Raw genomic sequence first — 20,103 nt, forward strand, 5'->3', positions numbered from 1 at the left:
CCCGCTTTGGGGGCAGAGAGCATTGGGGGTACAAGAGATGGTGGAGGCCAACGAGGCAGTGGGGCGTTGCGGAGGGTGTACGGGGGGAGCAGATGTGCGTGCTTTGGGAAACTGGTGGAGGGGGGGTCCAGGAGGAGGGGGGCTACGCGCACTGGGGGTACACGCACTGGGGTGGGAGGTGCAGTGGATGCTCAGGAGGCTTTTGGGGTTCTGTGCATTGAGGGGACTGGGGGGACAAGAGCGGGTGAGGGGGTTCTAGAAGTTGCAAGGGGCCCTGCAGGACCTGGGCAAGGGAGCATCCCTGCACTGAGGTGCAAGAGGGTACAGCGGGGTGGCTCAGGGGCAGTGGGAACACTGCACCATGGGAGCTGGAAAGTAGGGGAGGGCACAGAGAGAGGGGGACAGGGCAGCAGGGGAGGTCTGCACACGGGGGGGCACAGGAGGCCATCGGGGACAGTAGGTGTTTGGGGGCCCATGCAGCAGGCAACAGAATGCGGGGGGGGGCGGAGCTGTTGCGGGCCATGAGGACCTGGAGTTGTTGGGGGAATCCTTGCACTGGGGAACAAATCACATTGGTGGGGCGCAAAGGCAGTGGGGAATGGTAACAACTGTGACCCTAGCCCCTCTCCACAGCTCCTTGGTCTGTGCTTGGGAATGGCTCATGGCAAGTCTGGGCCATGCTCCCCTCACACCACCACCACCCCCGCCAGCCATCCCATCACCCTGTGCCAGGCCCTGGGCACCCACCGTACAGTTCCCCTTCCCCAACCATTCCTCGCAGCCCTGGGCTTGGGTGGAGGGCATGGACAAGCACCACTACCCTCTGCCCACCCCCACACCATCCCAGGGGCTAGTGGATCCTTCAGTGCGCCCCCCCTGCACCTCACTGCTTATGCTGGCCCTGGAAAGGTGCTGAGCCCCGTGGGGTCCTGCAGCTCCTCCTGGCCCCCTCCATCCCACCAGGTCTTGGCTACCCATCCTACCAGGTCCTAGCCACTCACCCACCCACACACCTCCCCAGCTGCTTGGGGAGCCCCAGGCAAGCCCAAGGCCAGCTTTGTGCCACCAGAGTGTGCACAGGGGGACAGCCGTCCAGCTGGCACCCTGCAACCCCAGCCCTTGGAGAGACGCTGGCCCTGACTCTCCACCCACTCACCCCAGGGGTGCTTGGGGGTGCAGGGGAAATGGCCTCCCCAGATATCCGTGCAGACAAAAGCCCCCAGCTCACATGCAGAGCGGACCCACTTGGGAAATGGCTGAGGGCAGTCAGCTGAGCCTTAGGGTTTTTTTTCATCCATTCCCAGATGCAGGCAGCAGCTGCCCATCACATAGAATACTGGGCAGCCACCACCTATCCCACCACAAACAGGCAGCTCCCATCCCACTGGCCCTGCGTGGTGCAGACAGACACCCCTGCTCTGCGCTGGGTGCCTGGTCAGGAGTGGGTGCCCCTTTCCAGCTGCACAGTGGGGCTGTGCCCATAGAATGGCAGCAGTGCACCTACAGCGAGCCTACTGCCCACCTGTGGCTTCCCTGGGGGAGATGCTTTCCTGGGACAGGGCTGTTACCTCCCAGGAATCACCCGTGGTCTGTGGTTGGAAGCAACAGGCACGGCAGGCTGCCAGGTGCAGTGGCTGGGGAAGGGCTGACTCTGTGGCATGGCCTGGCACGGCCCTTCTAGCACCCTGAGATATGGGCTCCTGGGGAGGGCGCTGGCAGAGGAGAAGCCGTCCCCAGCAAAGCTCATACTGGACAACACAGCAAGTGAGGGGCTCAGCAGTGCCCCATTAGTCGTGTGGGTTCAGAGCCAGGAGCAGAGACTCCTGGGCAGAGCAGGAGCCACAGCCGTTCCCCTTTCACTGGCTGCCAGGTGCACAGGGCCAGGCAGGGCCCAGGAGCCCCGTCTCTGCCAGGCTCCCAGAGAGGGCAGAGGAGCAGCCCAGGTGACAGCCCCTGCCTCTTGGCCCTCTGGCCACAGGCCCATGTTGGCTCCACGGTTAAGCCCTGCCCCAGCCCCTGCCTCCTCTGCCCAGCTGGGCTGCCCCACAGACTCCCCAGCCCTGCCCTGTCTCTCTCCCTGGGCAGGATCAGTCAGCCACAACAGCGGCTTAGGGGACCTGCCCGCCAGCTAGCTGGCAGCAGGCAGATGGCACAGCAGCACAGATGCCTCCGGCCCCCCAAATCTCCCCCCGCTGCCACTGACTCATCTGCTGCCACAGCAGCAGCCCCAAGCCCTCCAGCTCTGCCCACAGCACTATTGTGCTCCACTCCTGGCACAGCTCATGGCCCTGGCTAGCACCGAGTATGGGGAGAGGATGCAATCCTAGCTCAGGGTTGAGCACTGCTGCCCATCGCTGCCAAGCCAGCCCCTCCTGCGCCCCTTCCCCAGGACACCATGCCCCACAAGAGGAGAGCTTGGAGTTTCCCCAGGGCTGGCACCCCCCTCCCTTCTGCAGCCTGCCCCTTCCACTGGCACAGAAAGGGTGGCAAAGGGCAACTATGGGTGCCCTGACCTCAGCACCAAGGCTCCAGCACCCACCAGATCAGCCGATCCCAGGCACAGATGCCATCAGTCCCCAGCTTTTATTGTGCAGCAAAGGGCAGGGGGTGGGCAGCCATCCATGGGGTGGATACAGGGCAGCAGCTGTCAGTGGGGCAGCCGTGTCCCCATTGCTCTTGGCTGTGCTGTCACAGCCTGGGTGAGGGGTGGCAGTGAGGGGACTCTGGGAACACCTGTGAGCCCTCACGAGCTCGAGTCCCCCTTGGCCAGAAGAAGGTCCAGGTAGGCCCCAGAGATCAGGTCTTCCTCCTCAATCCCCAGCTCCTTCATCAGCTGGTGGGCCACACGCTCACCATCCTCCACAGTCTGCTCCTCAGTCAGGACCACCTGTGGGCACAGGGAGGGTGAGCCCCGGGGTGCCCTGAGGCTGGCACACTCGCCCCAGCCATGCCCCACTCACCTCCAGCTCCACGAAGTCCCCCAGCCCCTCCACACTATCCAGGTGCACCCGGGTCTGTCCCACGAGGTAGAGGAGACGCTCCTTCCTCACCACACCCAGCACGCCCAGCGCCTGAGTCAGCACTGCCTGCGCACCAAGAAAGGAGCTGCCTGCAGCTGGCAGCCACCCCGGGAAGGGGCAGCCACAGCAGCAGGCCGTGCTGGGTGGTAAAGCTGAGGGCTTCCCCCAGTGAGGCCCCGGCCAGGCCACAGGTGCCAGACACCCCAAGCAGCCCTGTGGTGGGGAGCAGCCAGCACCCCTGGGCACACTGTCCCAGAGGGGCCCCCAGCGCTCACCTCCAGGCCATCAGGGTCATCCGTGGGGGTGATGGTGAAGTGGGAGAGCTTGGGGCCGGCAGTGTCGGGGCGCTCATAGAAGATCAGCTCTCCCCGCCCATCCTAGGAAGGCAGCAGGGACAGGGAGGAACAGGCGGGGGTGGGCAGGGCATGGCAGGGACAAAGAGGATGGGGGGGGGGGAGGCAGACGGCGGGAGGCGGGGCAGGGCCAGGGGCAGTCAGGGCCAGGCAGGCCGGGCCATCCCCACAGACCTTCAGGCCCGAGCACCCCCAACTGCTGCCCGGGCACCCCCCACCCGAGGCCTGATAACGGCCCCGGCCCCGCACTCACCGGTGTGCGGCGCAGCTTGAGGCGGCCCCGCGGGACGCGGAAGAAGGTGTCGGCCTGGACCAGGCCCTGTCCCTGTGCCTGTCCCTGTGCCCGGGCCGCTCCTCCCAGCCGCTCAGCCGCGCCCCGCGCCGCCGCCAGCGCCCGCAGCCGCGCCTTCACCTCCACGTTCCGCCGCATCCCCGCCGCTCAAGCCCATTGGCTCCGCTTCGTGATGTCATCGCCGGGCGCGCTTTGCCATTGGGCCGGCAGGCGCTCCGCCCCGCCCCGACGGGCGGTGGAGCCATGGCGGCGGCGGGACGGGGCAGCGGGGCCGCGGCCGGGGCTGTGCCCGCCGTCACCCGCCTGCAGGCCTACGCCTGGTGCCGGGAGTTCCTCGCCGGTTCCTGGAAGCTCATCGGGCCCGAGGAGTTCAGCATCGGGCCCGTCAGGTAGGAGCCGGAAGCGGGGGCCGCACCTGCCCGCCGGTGCGGTGACCCGGCCCCTCCCGGTGTCCTCGCCCCGGGTTCCCCTGAGCCACCCGGTGTCCCTGTCCTGTCCCCCGCAGTGTCCTGTCCTACCCTCCCCGGTGGCCTTGTCTGCCCTCGACTGGTGGCCCTGTCCGCCCCCCAGTGGCCTTTCCTCCCCCCAGTTCCCCTGTCGGGTGCCACAGTCTCCCCCCAAGTCGCGTCGCCCCCAGTGCCCCTGTTTCCCCCTTATCCGGTAGCCCAGTCCCCCCTCCCCCTGTCTCCCAGTTGTTCCCCTGACCAGTAACCCAGTCTCCCACCTCAGTGTCCCCCAGTTGTCCCCCCGACTGGTGGCCCTGTTTCCAGCCAGGTGCCCCAGTTGTCCCTGCAACGGTGTCCCAGTCCTACCCCTGATGCCCCCACCCAGATGCCCCAGCCCTCTCCCAGTCATGTTCCTACCCCGGGTGCCCCAGTTGCCCCCCAACCTTGCCCTGCAGTGGCACCCCTGCAGCCCCTGACCAGCCTGTACTTGCAGCGGGGGGCTCAGCAACCTGCTGTTCAAGTGCACGCTGCCGGAGCACATCCTCAGCGTGGGGGACGAGCCCCGGCAGGTGCTGCTGCGCGTCTATGGGGCCATCCTGCAGGTGAGCATGGCCAGCACCGGACCCCCTGACCAGCAGCCCCCCACGACCAGCAGCCCTTGGATGGCTGCAGGGCTTAGGGCTCTGCCAGTGTCTTCCTCCTGGCCTGGGCCTGGCAGCTGCTGCGGGGCTGCAGGACCAGGGCAGCTGCCGGGGCTCACTGCCTGCGTCCGCAGGGCGTGGACTCGCTGGTGCTGGAGAGTGTGATGTTTGCCATCCTGGCTGAGCGGGCACTGGGGCCACGGCTCTACGGTGTCTTCCCCCAGGGGCGGCTGGAGCAATACATTCCGGTATGGGACAGGCTTTCCCCTCACTCCAGGCAGCTACCGACCACAGGAAGAGACATGACACGGTGCTTTTTGTGCCGCCAAGGGCAGGGCCGGCTCACCACTCACTTCACTGCTGTGTCCCACCCCAGAGCCGACGTCTGCGGACTGAGGACCTGCGAGACCCTGACATCTCCAAGGAGATTGCGGTGAAGATGTCCCGGTTCCACGGCATGGTGATGCCCTTCAACAAGGAGCCCAAATGGCTCTTTGGGACCATGGAGTGGTGAGGGCAGCTGCAGGCTTCTGGATCACCTCAGCCCCCAAAATCCTACGGGGTCCAGAGCACAGGGATGTTTCCCAGCTGGCTGCCAGCAGGGCCCACAGGAACAGGGTGTGGAGCCTCAGTAGCCCCGGCTCTGCACTGGGCTGGCGAGAGAGGGGCTGTGGTGGAGTGGCAGTGTCCAGGGATGTCTGTCCCACTGCAGCGCTGTCTCTTGTACTCCAGGTACCTGAAGCAGATTTCGGAGCTCACCTTCCCCGAGGAAGAGCAGCTGAAGAAGTTCAACCACCTCAAGACTTATAACCTGCAGGAAGAGATGAAGAGCCTCAGGTGAAGCTGAGCTGCCCACTGGCATGGCACAGGGCAAGGGCTGACCCCGTTTCACTGCCAGCCTCCTCACAGGGAGCCTGGGGTGACTCAGCTTCTCTGGAAACTGGTCTCTTCTGTTCCATGTCCTGAGAGGGAGCCTTCCACTCTGGGGAACGGCTCTCAGAGGGGTCCCTGTGTCCCCAGGGCAGGGTTTCTCCCAGTTTTCTTGAGCTCCGCATCCCAACTGTGTCCGTAGCTCTGTCCACCCATGGGCTGCAGCAACAGTGGTGGTCCCTGTGACCCTGCAGCTGGTGGGTGAGGGCCGGCAGGTCCTGCCCCTGCTGAGGTGTCTGTCCCCTGAACTGCAGGGAGCTGCTGGAGTCCACCCCCTCGCCGGTGGTCTTCTGCCACAATGACGTCCAGGAAGGTGAGTGCAGTGGGCAGGCAGCTGCTTCTCCTTGCAAAGGCCTCATCCTGGACCTGGAGCTGCTCTCCCTGCCTGCCTACCCCTGGGCACAGGCTCGGCCTCCTGCCCCTGCCTGCAGCTGCCCCCCAGCCCTGACAGAGCTGGTGGGTTCCCCCCCAGCCACCCCTGAGCCAACCCCGTGTCTGCACAGGGAACATCCTGCTGCTGGCTGGGCGCGAGGCTTCCTCCTCTGACAAGCTTATGCTCATTGACTTTGAGTATAGCAGCTACAACTACCGGTGGGTCTGGGGGCTGCTGGGCTGAGCCCCATGCCAGGGTCCCTGCGGCAGCTGCTGCAGAGGCCAGTCTCCTGCTTGTGAGAGGCTGGGGCCCTGCTCACCCTCCCCTTTCTCCAGGGGCTTCGACATCGGCAACCATTTCTGCGAGTGGGTTTACAACTACACCCATGATTCCTGGCCGTTCTTTAAGGCTTCCCCAGAGAACTACCCCAGCCGGCAGCAGCAGGTAGAGCTGCCTCGTCCCTCGGCAGCAGACATAGGGTGCTCCCAGCAAGGGGGAGCCTCGTGGAGGCTGGCAGGGATGTACCAGATGTGTCAGTGCCAGTCTGCAGCATCCCAGCCTGCTCTGTCCCTCTTCCAGCTGCATTTCATCCGGCACTACCTCTCAGAGGACTCGGGGCGACGCGGGGACACCACACACAAGGAGCAGGCCCACATTGAAGAAGAAATGCTCACAGAGATCAACCGGTGAGGGGCATGCCGGGGTGGGGTGGGGGGTGTCCCTGTGGCTGTAGGGGACGTCCTAGGGGCACATCTCCTTGTTCCTGCTGCACAGAGAGTGCAGCATCCCCAAAATCATCCTTGTCTGTCTCCCTCCCTCCTGCTCACTGTTGGTGTGGGGCATGGATGGGGGGTGGCCAGTGGGGCTGACTGCTGCTCTCCATCAGGTTTGCTCTGGCCTCTCACTTCTTCTGGGGCCTGTGGTCGATTCTGCAGGCGAAGATCTCCACCATCGAGTTCGGGTACCTGGTGAGCACTGCCTCTGAGTGCTGGAAGGGCCATGAATTGGGCCCTGGGGTTCCTTGCACGTCACCCCTTCTCTGATGCTGGGAGCGGGGGAGGTGGGCTGGGGGCGTCAGAGGACACAGGCTGTCCCTGACAACTCTTTCCTGCTACAGGACTATGCGCAGAGCCGCTTCGAAGCCTACTTCCAGCACAAGGCACAGTGTTCCTGAGAGCAGCTGCCCCAGCCCTGCCTGTGCCCACCTCAACTCCGCAGCCTCCCTCTGCCACACCCTGGCAACACCCGTGCTATGGGGCAGGCCAGGGATGCAGTGTCCCCTCCCAGGCGGCCTGCCCTCCAGCCTGGGCTGCCCAGACAGGTGATAGAACGGTTCAGGGGGCCAGTGTCTGCCCCTGCTCCCCAGGGCTATGCAGCAGAGCTGGGGGAGAGGTGGGTCTGCCCTAGTGCATGCCTCCTGGAGAAGGGGACATCGTGCTCGGAGAGGTGGCGCATCAGCCACGGGGCTGTGTCTTTGCCATGGCTCGTGTGCAGGCGGCCCCTGACAGAGTGGAGAGGCTGCTGGCAGCGCCCTGTCCCTGCCTGACCCTGTGGCTGCCCCATCACTGCCACTGTGGCTGCCCCCTCGCTGCCTTTGGCACAGCCCCTCTGTGGTGGCTTGTCCCTTGTCTCCGCACTGCTGGCACTGAGCAGGGCTTGAGCTGCAGGTCCTGGCTGGTGGGAGCCTCCTGCCCTTGCCAGCAGCAGGCGGGCAGGCACAGCCGGGACCAGAGAGACACGGATGGCTTGGCTGTCCTGCCAGCCCCTTGCACAGCCCTGCTTGGAGCTGTGGCCCTGCAAGTTGAGAGGGGTGCAGGCAGGGATGCTGAGAGCCCCCAGGGTGCTGCTGGGGGCCAAGGGGTGTAGGGGACCTATGCTTGCATCTCATTCTCCCCTGACAGCTTTCCCCAGACCCCTGGGGTTAAGGCAGGACCTGCCCGGCTTCCCTGTGGCTCTGGGCTGCTGGGATGGGGCAGAGGGCTGCTCCTTCCTTCCCCTCCCGACAGCAGAATGTAAACTGTCCTCAGACCAATAAACGCTGCGGTTGGTGCACGGTACCTGCTTGCTCTCTACAGGTGGCCCTGCTGCCACCACCTCCTCCCTACTCGCCAGGGGCTTGCCACAGCCCCGGGCCGTCCCAGACTATTGCAGCAGAAGTGAGGCTGCCCCACAGCAGCATGCGCTGATCCTCTCCCCAGACCCCTCTGCTGGTGCCAGGGGGTCTGCAGGAGCTGTGGCTTGGGACGGGCAGTGGGTGCCACAGCTTATGTTGGCCCAGGGCCAAGCTGGGAGGGTACATCGGGCACAGGCTGCAATGGGATGCAGGAGACCAAGGCTGTACCCCCTCCTCACCCATGCTCCTCACCCCGCACTGTAGGGTACGTGCCACCCCCCACCCTGCCCCTGTGGCCAGCCAGGAGGGTCTCACCCGTGGCAGCAGCTCTGGTTTGTGCTATGGCAGAGGTGCTGCCCCATCTCCTCCCACCTGCGCTGCTCACAGCCTCCAGTTACTCCGTCTGCATCTTGGGGTGATTGCTGGTGCTGTCCTGCCCCCCGCAGCCCCACCGGTGAGAGCTGATGCTCGGGGAGGAAGCAGGCAAGTGTGGGTTCGCTGCTGGCCCGCTCCTCTGCCCAATGATCTCTTTCCCCCAGAACAGCTTCTCCACAGGCACCTTCCCCGCTGGCAGCAGTGGGGGCTTGTGGCTTCACCTTCCTTCCCCTGCGCCCCCTGACCAGGTCTGTGCCACGCTGCCTTCTGCCTGGCCCCGGCTGCCCTGACCAGGGTCTGCCCCCCTGGAGCTGAGCATGGGGGGCCAGGGCCCAGCAATCCCCCCCCATGCTTACCCAGCTCCTCTTTCACCCACATACCGGCTATTTATAGCCCAGTGGCTGGTGGCCGGCAGGCAGCTGTGGGAGCTCCCTCCACATGGGCCACCTGGCCCGGGACCCTCTCTCAGAGCTGGGGGGGGGGGGGGGGGGGGGGGCAGAGGCCGCAGAGGTGTCACCCTGAAGCTGCACAGGGTGTCCTGAGCCCTGGCCGTGGTGGGCACTGGGCGCACACCTGAGCACATGTGCGGGTGCAGCAGGGGTCACGCACATGTGTGCCCCTCCTGTACCCCTGCCAGCACTGGGGTCACAGCCCTTGGCCTGGGATGGGGGCTGCCGGGGGGGACCACGCTGCACTGGAGTCTCCTCCAGATGCCCTTCCAGCTGCAGGCAGCTGCCTCCGGTAGAGCGAACCGGGAGGGGAAGGTCAAGCCCCCCGGGCACGGCAGGCAGCGGGCACTCCTCTGTCTGCCCTTGCCCAGCGCTGCCCTGTGCCGCTGCTGTGGCACGGCAGGAGCTGGCCCCGTACGGCCCCGGGGAGCGGGACGGGATCCGGCCCCGTAGGGCCCCGGGGAACGGAACGGGCCCTGTACAGCCCAGCCCCGCGCCCGGACCCCCGGGCCAGCCCCCAGGCACACTGCCCGCGGCAGAGCGGGGAGGAGGGCCCCTGCCCTTGGGGTGCGGGGCTGGGGCGACGGGCTGCTCTCGGGGTACCGGCCCCTGCCTGGGGGGGACAGTCCCTGCCTGGGGTGCGGGTCTGTCCCTGGGGTGCCACTCCTTTCCCGGGGTGCCAGTCCCTTTTCCCGGGGTACCGGCCCTTTCCCGGGGTGCCGGCCCCGTTCCCGGGATGTTTGTCCCTTTCCCGGAGTGCCGGCCCTTTCCCCGCGCTGCCGGTCTCTTTCCCCGAGGTGCCGGTCCCTATCCCGGGTTGCCGGTTCCTTTCCCCGGCGTCCGGGGTGCCGTCCCTTTCCCGGGGTGCCGGTCCCTTCCCGGGGTGCCGGCCCTTTCCCGCGGTGCTGGCCCCCGCCGGGGCCGAGCGCGGTGCGGGGGTGGAGCGGCGGGCGAGCGCTGCCATTTCGGGCCATCCAGCGGGTCCCGCCCGCCGCCGGTGTCCGGTTACCGGTGCCGGGGCGCAGGGAGCCGCCGTCCCCGGGGCCGCCGCCCGCCGTCCGCGCCCCCGAGCAGGTACCGGGCACCCGGGCGGGGGGGACCCACGCGTGGGGGAGCCCAGCGGGGGCGGGAGCCGCTCAGGGCGGGCACCAGCACCCCCCCGGCGCCGGGGGACCCCGCGGCCCCCTACCCACCGCGCCGGGCGCCGGCTTCCACCCGTGACCGTAGGGAGCGTCCTCCAGACCCGCCCGCACCCCCGGCCCCGCGGCTGCCCGCGCTGCCCCGGTCCCGGCGGCGGCAGCGGGGCCCGAGGGCTCCCGGGCCGGGCAGCGGCTTCTCCAGGCGGCTGCGGGGCCCCGGCCCCGGTGACCTTGCGGCGCTGGCCGCGGGGCTGGGAGCCTCGTCCCACCCACGGCGTGGGGCCTGCGGGTCCCGGGGGCACGGGGCGGCACTGCCCTGCCCTGCCCTGCCGCGGGGGGCCAGGCCGTGCCGTGCAGCGCCCTGCCACGCTATCCTGCACCGCATAGTGCTGGGCCATGCCATGTGGTGCTGGGCCATGCTGTGTGGTGCTGTGCTACGGCCCACACTGCTGTGCTATGCCATGTAGTGCAGGGCCATGCCATGCGGTGCTGTGCGACACCACACGCTGCTGTGGCATGCCATGCGGTGCTGTGAGGGGCCATGGAGTGCTGTGCCATGCTGTGTGGTGCTGTGCAGTGCCATGCGGTGCTGTGCAGTGCCATGCAGTGCCATGCAGTGCTGTGCCATGCCATGCTGAGCTGTGCCACACCATGCAGTGCTGTGCAGTGCTCTGTGTGGTGCTGTGCCGTGCTGTGCAGTGCTGTACCACACCATGCGGTGTAGTGCCGTGCAGTGCCATGCTGTACTGTGGTCTGCAGTGTAGTCCACGGCGATCACATGCAGCAGGGTGCAGTGCAGCCGGGCAGTGCACTACACGGCAGAGCACTTCAGTGCAGGGTGATATGGTTTAATGCAGTGCCGTGCGGCATGAGGCAGTGCCATGCTGTACGGTTCAGTGCTGGGCAATGCTGTGCAGTGCAGTGTAACAGCACAGTGCAGAGCAATGCAGTTCAGTGCCATGTAATGCACACCAGTGCGGTGCTGCGTAACCACACAGAGCAGTGCAGTGTGGTACAGTGCGGTACAGCGATGCGGTGCAGCATGGTATGGCTGTGTGGTATTGCAGTTTGTTCAGTGCAGCGCAGTGTGGCTGTGTGGTGCAGCACAGTGCAGTGCAGTGCAGTGCAGCCATGCGGTGCAGCGCAGGATGGTTGTGCGGTGCAGTTCAGCGCAGTGCAGTGTGGCTGTGTGGTGCAGCACAGTGCAGTGTGGTGCAGCATGGTGCAGCTGTGCAGTGCGGTGCAGCATGGTATGGCTGTGCGGTACAGATAGCGTAGTGCGGTGTAGCCGTGCGGTGCAACACGGTGCAGTGCAGCACAATGTAGCAGTAGTGCTGTGACACGGTTCCTGCCAAGCTTCTGTCTTCAGCCCGAAGGTGCCTGTGTGAAGGGCACCACTAGCACACTGGTGCCTGAGGCACCTCGGGGTCTCCCCCTGCCTGAGGCCTGGGCTGCAGCAGCAGCACCCACAGGCCCCACGGCCCTCGGGCTCAGCCCTGGGCTGGCACCACCGGCACCCACAACAGCAGGATCCCGGGATCCCAGCTGTGCCTGCAGCAGGGTCCCTGCTCGCCCCGTGGCTCCGGCTGTTAGCTTGGCGGGCAGCGTTCCCGGTGCAGCACGGCTGCCTGCGCCCGGTACAGGGGCACGTGCTGCCTCGTCCTCCCAGGGTTTCACCACGGGCAGGGGCCGGCAGCTGCCCACCAGCAGGGGTGTGTCCCCTCTCTCCCAGCGCTGGGGACGCTGCGGGGACTGGAGGCGGCACTGACCCTTCTCTCAGTGGGCACCCGGCCAGCGCCGCGTGACTGGGCTGCAGCACGCGCACTGGGCTGGCAGGCTCCCACGGGACATGGACATCCTGGCACTGCAGCCAGCACACCACCTCCAGGGCTGCACCAGTGCCTGTGCACTGCACCGGCCCGGGCAGTGCCACGGCAGAACCCCCACCCCGTGGGTGAGGGCACCCACTGCCCCCCCCTCCCCCATGTCTTTGCTCCCTGGTGCCAGGGGTGGGCAAGGGTCCCCGCTCCATCCTGGGCAGCATATCCCGGAGGTGGCTGTCGCTGCACTCAGCACCCCCATGTGTGTCCCCCAGCAGGTGCCAGCAGACCCCCACGATGGCGGAGGCTCACCAAGCTGTGGCCTTCCAGTTCACTGTCACCCCTGAGGGCTTGGACTTCCACCTCAGCCGCGAGGCTGTCAGGCAGCTGTACCTTGCCGGCATCTCCTCCTGGAAGAAGCGCTTGGTCCGCGCCAAGGTGGGCTCGGCCAGGGGCAGCTGGACGGTTGGACCCCCCTGTCCCTGCCGTCCCCGCCACCCTGACCCCACCTGTGCCCACAGAACAGCTTCCTGACCGGCGTCTACCCTGCCTCCCCCTCCAGCTGGATGGTGGTCGTGATGGCCACCGCTGGCTCTTTCTACTGCCAGGTTGACCCCTCCCTGGGGATGATTGCCCGCATCCGCCACTGCCTGCCTGAGAGGTGAGCATGGGCGGCTTGGCCAGGGGGGACCACTCCCCCATGGTCATGGTCCCGCTGGCCACACCCCTCGCTGGGGACCACCCCCCATGTCCCAACTCATGGTCCTGCAGAGGGACCCCCCTGGCATGTCCGCTGCTGCCCCAGGATGGCGATGGGAGCCTGTGGCAACCCCTGGGGGTCCCACCCCACACACCCCTATCCCACGGGCACAGCCCCACTTGGGGACATCCCCCAGAGGTCCCACCCTTCATGTCCCCCCAGCCCGCCATGTCCCCCCTCACCCTGTCTGCCCCCACAGCCGCCTCCTGAGCTATGAGAGCCGGACGATGGTGAGCACTGTGATCTTCTCCACCGGCGCCTGGCTCTCTGCTGTCCTGCTCTTCCGGCAGGCGCTGAAGCTGCTCCTTTCCTACCACGGCTGGATGTTTGAGCCGCATGGCAAGATGAGCCGCAGCACCAGGATCTGGGTGGTGAGCAGGACCTACAGCCAGCACTGACACGGGCACTGGCACCATCACTGGCCTGGCACGGCAGGGCAAGCGGTGCTGAGTGGCGTGCTGCCAGTGTAGGTGCAGGAGGATGCTAAGGCATAGGGTGCAGAGTGTCTGCATCTGCATGCATGAGTGCATGCACATGTGCAGCATAGTGGGTGCTGGGGTGCTGGCCAGGGCTGCGAAGCTGTGGGGACGAGATGAGCCCGCTCTGTGACCTGGAGGCGGTGGGTGCCAGGGGCCCAGGGGAGCTGCAGGAGCCAGACAGCGAGGCCACGAGCTGCGCTGGGCTGCTCTGCCCAGGGTGGGCATGGGCAGGAGCAGCTGTCCAGGCCAGGGTGTCAGGGGCAGCAACTACAGTTGGGACCCAGCTGCGGTGCAGGGGAGCATGCAGGGCTGGGAAAGGGACAGCGACAGCATGCAGGGCTGTGACCAGCCAGAGTGCATGATTAGGACCTGGCTGCAGTGCAGCAGGCACATGCAGGACTCCCAGTGCCAGCAGCAGGAGCTGGTGCGCGGGCAATGCAAGGCCATGCCACACTCCTGCAGCTCAGCCTCATCCCCTCCATCCCCTTGGCATGCCTGGCAGGCGCTGATGAAGGTGCTGTCAATCCGCAAGCCCCTGCTCTACAGCTTCCAGACCTCTCTGCCCAAGCTCCCTGTGCCCCCTGTGGAGGCCACCATCACCCGGGTAAGGAGCTGGGATGAGACTGGAGGGTCTGTCTGCAGTGGGCCAAGGATGGGGGTGTCACACCGAGCCCCCTCCCTGCAGTACCTGGAGTCGGTGCGCCCACTCATGGATGACGAGAAGTACAGTAAGATGGAGGCCCTGGCCAAGGAGTTCAAGGAGAAGACAGCTCCACGGCTGCAGAAGTACCTGATCCTCAAGTCCTGGTGGACAACCAACTATGTGAGTATCCTGGGCTTCTCCAGTGCTGGAGGAGGGGACCACCGCAGTGGTCCCCCCCTCCAGCACCAGGGTTGGTGACCCAGACTCAAGCCCGTGGCCCTGCTGTCCTCCATCATCATGAGAGGGGGGGACTTGGGTCCTCCTGGGTGCCGCAGCTGGGTTGTTAGAGGCAGGGGGTCCTGCACCCCCTCACAATCCCCATCCCCATCCCTGCAGGTGAGCGACTGGTGGGAGCAGTACATCTACCTGCATGGCCGCAGCCCACTCATGGTCAACAGCAACTACTATGCCATGGTAAGGGTTGGGGTGACCACTGCCATGCCCAAAACCCCCACCAGCTGCCCCTTGGCATCCTCATTGAACCCCATCCCTTGTCCCCAGGATTTTCTCTATGTGACCCCCAGCCACATCCAGGCTGCTCGGGCAGGTAACATGGTGCATGCCATCCTGATGTACCGCCGCAAGCTGGACCGTGGGGAGATCCCCCCCGTGAGCACCCAGGGCACTGGGGGAGCTGGGGGTGTTGGGGAAGGGTAGGTCTGGGGTGGAGTCACTGTGGGGCTGGCATGGGGTCCTGGGGCTGCAGGGAGGCTCAGGGAGGCTGGGGTTGGGGGGTGCAGGGGGCAGAGGTGAGGGCACAGGCATCCTGACCCCCACTCACCGCTGCCCCATGCAGATGATGGCGCTGGGCATCGTGCCCATGTGCTCCTACCAGTCGGAACGGATGTTCAACACGACCCGCATCCCTGGCAAGGAGACGGGTACGGGGCACCGGGAGGGTCCCCATTCCTCAGGGTCTGTCCCAGGTGGGGTCCCAGGGCATGGAGTGGCCGTAACACTGGTGTGTGTCCCCAGACACGCTGCTGCACCTGGTGGACAGCAAGCACCTGGCTGTCTACCACAAGGGCCGCTTCTACAAGGTCTGGCTCTACTACGGGGGGCAGCTGCTGCAGCCCTGTGACCTGGAGCTGCAGTTCCAGCGCATCCTGGATGACCCCTCGCCCCCCCAGCCTGGCGAGGAGCGGCTGGCAGCACTCACCGCTGGCGAGAGGTGCTGATGTCCCCGTGGGTCCCTGTGCTCTGGGCACACCGTGTATACTATGGGTGCTGAGCAGGCGCAGGGAGATGAAGGAGATGCTTGGGGATGGGTCACTTGGGTGGGGGGGCCACCTTGGGCCACTCTTGGGGGGGGGGCTGCAGTGTGGGTCGGGGCATGGGGGTGGTGGGCTTGGGGGCCTCAGCAGGATGGTAGGCATCACCTGCCCCACACCCTCATGGCTCCTAGTGCTGGATCCTGGGGCCACCCATGGGTGGGGGCTGTGGTGTGGGTTGGGGTTGTGGGCTTCGGGGGCTTTGTGGGATGATGGGCATCGCCAGCCCCACACTCTCTGGCTCCCAGTGGTGGACCCAAGGGCCACCCATGGGTGGGAGTTGGGGCTTCATGGGCAGTGGGCTCAAGGGGCTCCGTGGGACAGTGGGCATCACCAACCCCACACTCTCATGCTGTTGATGGCGGTGGTGGCCACCATGGGTGGGTGCTGCAGTGCAGGTGGGGCTGGGGGGCTTGGGGGGCAGCAGATCAGGGCATCACCAGTCCCGGGCCCTCACGCTGGTGGTGCCGGCAGGGTGCCCTGGGCTGAGGCTCGAGCCCGGTTCTTCAGCCATGGGAAGAACAAGGTGTCACTGGATGCTATCGAGCGGGCAGCCTTCTTCCTGACGCTGGACGAGGAGGAGCACGGCTATGTCGCGGGCAAGGAGGGCTGCATGGACACCTATGCCAAATCCCTGCTGCATGGCCAGTGCTATGACCGGTGGGCACCCCCCCAACCCCCCTGCCCCAGCTCCCCCCAGTCCCCAGTGCCCACCCTGCCCTCACCACCCGGCTCCCTGCAGCTGGTTTGACAAGTCCTTCACCTTGGTGGTCTACAAGAACGGGAAGCTGGGGGCCAACGCCGAGCACTCCTGGGCTGATGCGCCCATCATTGGGCACCTCTGGGAGGTAACGGGGGGTGAAGGGGTGCCCCCAGGGGCACCCCAGCTGCGCACCCTCCTTGGGCACCCTGGGGCTCCAAGGGGGACCCCTGGGGCTGAGGATCCACATTGGCACCCCTAGTTGGGCACCCCAGGGCATGGGACTCCAAGGTGGGCACCCCCCAGGCTGAGCACCTCTCTCCTGGGGTCTGGGGGAGTCAGAGGGGGCAGCCTGGGGTGAGTGGGGCTCTGGAGGAGGGTGTGGGGCAGCCCTGGGGGAGCATGTGGGGCAGCCCTGAGCAAGTAGGGCAGGCGGGAGGTGAGTTGGGGGTGGATGGAGCAATGCTGGGGGGGTGCAGGGGGCCGGTGCCCCACACTCAGGGACCTCTCCCCTCAGTTTGCACTGGCAACAGAAAAATTCCAGCTGGGCTACACCGATCGGGGACACTGCCGGGGCGAGCCCAACACTCAGCTCGCCCCCCCCCCAGCGCCTCCAGTGGGACATCCCCCAGGAGGTGGGTCTGGCCCCCCAGCCGCAGCCCTGCAGGCAGGTTCTCGGAGTCCCCTGTGCCCCACGGGGCTCTCTGCACCCCAGCCACCCCACTTCCCCATGTCATTGGGGTGAGCTCTCCTGCACCCCAGCCACCCCCTGCACCCTACACCATTGGGGTGGGATCTCTGCACCCCAGCCACCCCCCTACCCCACGGCATCGGGGTGGCCTCTCTGTACCCCAGCCATCCCCTGCACCCCACATCATTGGGGTGAGCTCTCTGCACCCTGGCCACCCCTGTTGTGCCCCACGGCATCACGGTGGGCTCTCTGCACCCCAATCACCCTCCCCAGTCCCCACAGCACCAGTGCACCAGGCGCATGTGTGCCCTGGGCTGGGGCTGAGCCACCAGTGTCCCCGCACCGTAGGCAATGGGGGGCTGGGGCTGTACGCCCTGTCTGCCATGGCTGCGCCTCCCTGCAGTGCCGTGACACCATCGAGAGCTCGTACCGCCTGGCCAAGGCACTGGCCGATGATGTGGACTTCTGCTGCTTCCAGTTCTCTGAGTTTGGGAAGGGGCTGATCAAGAAGTGCCGGACCAGCCCCGACGCCTTTATCCAGATCTCCCTGCAGCTCGCACACTTCCGTGTGAGCTGCCCCAGCGGGGCTGGGAACGGGGGCAGGATGGGAAGGGGGACAGGGATGGGAACGGGGACAGGATGGGATGGGGATGGAGATGGGAATGGGAATGGGGACAGGGATGGGAACAGGGATGGGGATGGAGACAAGAACAGGAACAGAGACAGGAATGGGGATGGGAACAGGGAGGGGGACAGGGACAAGGATGGGATGGGGAGAGGAACAGGGACAGGAATGGGGATGGGGATGGGATGGGGATGGACTTGGGGACAGGGACTGGGATGGGATGGGGATGGGGACAGGGGCAACATCCCCTGGGCACGCCCTGGTCTGACCCAGCCTCTCTGCAGGACAAGGGCTGCTTCTGCCTCACCTACGAGGCCTCCATGACGCGTCTATTCCGTGAGGGCCGGACAGAGACGGTGAGGTCCTGCACCGCTGAGTCCACCGCCTTCGTGCGCAGCATGGGGGATGCCCGGAAGACCGTGAGCAATGCGCCAGGGTCCGGGTCTGCAGCCCCCCAACCCCAACCCCCCACATCTCCCCTCCAAGACCTTGGCTCTGTCCTGCTGTCCCCAGCCAGGTCGGGGCTCAGTCTGCACCTCCCCTCTCTCTGGTGGTCCTCATCCCTCAAGGAGATCCACATGTCTGGAGGAGGTCCCCATCCCTCATGGAGGTCCCTATCTCTCATGATCTCTCTCTCTCTCAGGGAAGGCTCCATTTGTGGCAGATGTCCCTATTTCTCAAGGATGTCCCCATCCCTCACAGAGGTCCCCATCTCTTGGGGAGGACCCCATCTCTAGGAGAGGTCCCTATTCCTTGGGGACATTCCCATCCCCGGAGAAAGTGTCCACCTCTGGAACAGGTCCCTGTCCCTGTGGAGGTCTCCATCCTTGGGGGACATCTCTGTCCCTGGGGAGGTCCCCATCCTGGTCCCTATCTGTGGGGGACATTCCTGTCCTTGGGAGGTCCCCATCCCTCAGGACCGTCTCCCCTGGAGCTGCACAGCTGTTGCCTCCCCCAGGCAGGACTAGGGAGCACTTGCCCTGCACGGAGCACCCAGGTGGCCAGGCTGGGGGTTACAGGACCCCAGCCTGCACCAGCCCTGAGCCTGGCTCTCCCCACAGCGAGCTGAGCGCCAGCGGCTCTTCAAGCTGGCGGCCGACAAGCACCAGCACATGTACCGCCTGGCCATGACCGGGGCCGGCATCGACCGACACCTCTTCTGCCTCTACGTGGTGTCCCGCTACCTGGGGATACAGTCCCCCTTCCTGGCCCAGGTGAGCTGGGGTGGGCGCAGGGGCACGCACAGCACCACACCATGCCAGCAACATGCATAGCACATGGGACACCGTGTGGGCACTACCCTTACATGTGTCACCAGCACACACATGCACAAGGGCTGAATGTGCAGTAGGTTGCAGGAAGGGTGCAGTAGGGTGCAGTGGGGCGCAGTGTGGTGCAGTGGGGCACATTTGGGCACAGCAAGGTGCAGCGGGGTGCAGTGGGGCATGGTGTGGTTGAACAGGGTGCAGTGGGGTGCAGCGAGGCGTTTGGCTGGCAGCACCAACACTAGTTTGGGGCAGGTGCTGTCGGAGCCCTGGCGCCTCTCCACCAGCCAGACACCACAGCAGCAGCTGAAGATGTTCGACCTGAACAAGTACCCCGACCACGTCTCTAGTGGTGGCGGCTTTGGCCCCGTGAGCATCCCAGGGGGGTTCAGCAAGGCTGGGGGGCGGGGGGATAATGTGCATGGTGGGGCAGGTGGGTGGGTGTGCAAGGGCAGGAGTGGGGGTCTGTAGCCCATCCCCCTTGCCTGCAGCTCTGGGGCAGGAACATGCCCCATGCTGGGTGCCCCCAGCCCCGTGGCCCAGGTAGGTACCCCCCGGGGGTGCCATGGCCCTGTTCACCTCCCCCTGCAGGTGGCGGATGATGGCTACGGTGTCTCCTACATCATCGCTGGTGAGAACCTCATCACTTTCCATGTCTCCAGCAAGTTCTCCAGCTCTGAGACGGTGAGAGCCATGGGGCAGGGGTCTGGGGAGGCTCCCTGGAGCAGGGGTGCAGGGGCTGGGGGCTCCCTGGGCAGAGCAGGCAGGGCAGGCAGCAGCAGCTTTACCAGTGCTGCAGTTGCCATCCGTGCTGTAGGATCTCCTCTGGGGTTCCCATGGGTCTGAGGCAGCCCCCCAACCCTGACCCTGACCCCACTGTGACCCAGCCCCTCTCCTGTGGGACCACCACCCTGCTCAAGGCTCATGGTGCTGCCAGTGCAGGACCTGCCAGGTGTCCCACCTGTGGTAGGCCACAGGGGGTGGCCTAGGGGCTGGGGGGGCCACAGGCCACAGAGATCACAGGTGCTGCCCTGCAGGACTCAAAGCGCTTTGGGAGGAACATCCGCCAGGCCATGCTGGACATCGCTGAGCTCTTCGACAAGCCAGCCGAGAAGGCGGGGAAATGAGGGGGGAATTGGGCTCAGACCCCAGCCTGGAGGGGCCAGCAGGGGCCACTCCGAGCCCTGGTGCTGGGCAGGGGGTTGGGGGTCAGCAAGGGTGTTGCTGCTCTGTACATGTTTCCAATAAAGACTGTTGGTGTGAGCTCCGTGCCCTCCATCAGGCTGGGTTCCCCTGCACCCATGGCGTCCCCAGGGGGTCCTGGCAGCCCCCCAGCAGCCAGCAGGCAGCAGGTGCATCATCAACACGTCAAGCAGCAGATGAAAGGCTGCACGGGGTGGTGAGGTGGTGAGCGGTGAGCCGTGCCCACCAGCCGCCTGCGTGGCGATGACGAGGAGTGTGCAGTGGGGCACGGCGGCAGGGACACACGCTACGCAGAGCCCCTTGGCCGTGTCCGGCATGGCGGGACACCTCGCCCCGTGCAGCACACAGCAGTTGGAGGCACTTGGCACCGTTCCCCCTCCAGCTGCCCGCACCCACCGAGCTCACACAGCATCGGTGCCACCCAGCCAGCGCCCGCCCACATCGAGGCTTGGGAT

The 20,103-nt window shown here is 66.1% G+C and overlaps 2 protein-coding genes across 2 annotated transcripts; both read left to right on the plus strand.

Moving 5' to 3' along the window:
* The first annotated feature begins 3,876 nt into the window (after positions 1-3,876).
* On the plus strand, positions 3,877-8,112 carry CHKB (choline kinase beta). The gene is made up of 11 exons (XM_056341627.1): positions 3,877-4,054; positions 4,605-4,713; positions 4,887-5,000; positions 5,129-5,262; positions 5,485-5,589; positions 5,937-5,995; positions 6,186-6,273; positions 6,391-6,499; positions 6,635-6,741; positions 6,942-7,023; positions 7,173-8,112. The coding sequence occupies exons 1-11, from the start codon at positions 3,909-3,911 to the stop codon at positions 7,227-7,229; spliced, it is 1,110 nt and encodes a 369-aa protein (XP_056197602.1). The 5' UTR covers positions 3,877-3,908; the 3' UTR covers positions 7,230-8,112.
* Positions 8,113-9,951: 1,839 nt separating this feature from the next.
* Positions 9,952-19,708, plus strand: CPT1B (carnitine palmitoyltransferase 1B). Its single transcript, XM_056341788.1, is given in 20 exon segments — positions 9,952-10,066; positions 12,230-12,389; positions 12,473-12,612; positions 12,911-13,082; positions 13,693-13,794; positions 13,876-14,013; positions 14,230-14,307; positions 14,395-14,502; positions 14,690-14,774; positions 14,869-15,064; positions 15,639-15,824; positions 15,907-16,012; positions 16,382-16,459; positions 16,461-16,499; positions 16,959-17,123; positions 17,465-17,599; positions 18,242-18,394; positions 18,701-18,814; positions 19,037-19,129; positions 19,483-19,708. Coding segments are annotated over 19 exon segments (2,319 nt in total). The 5' UTR covers positions 9,952-10,066; positions 12,230-12,248; the 3' UTR covers positions 19,573-19,708.
* Positions 19,709-20,103: the final 395 nt, after the last annotated feature.

Source organism: Falco biarmicus, chromosome 5 (genome assembly GCF_023638135.1).
Source record: "Falco biarmicus isolate bFalBia1 chromosome 5, bFalBia1.pri, whole genome shotgun sequence".
Taxonomy (NCBI): Eukaryota; Metazoa; Chordata; class Aves; order Falconiformes; family Falconidae; genus Falco; species Falco biarmicus.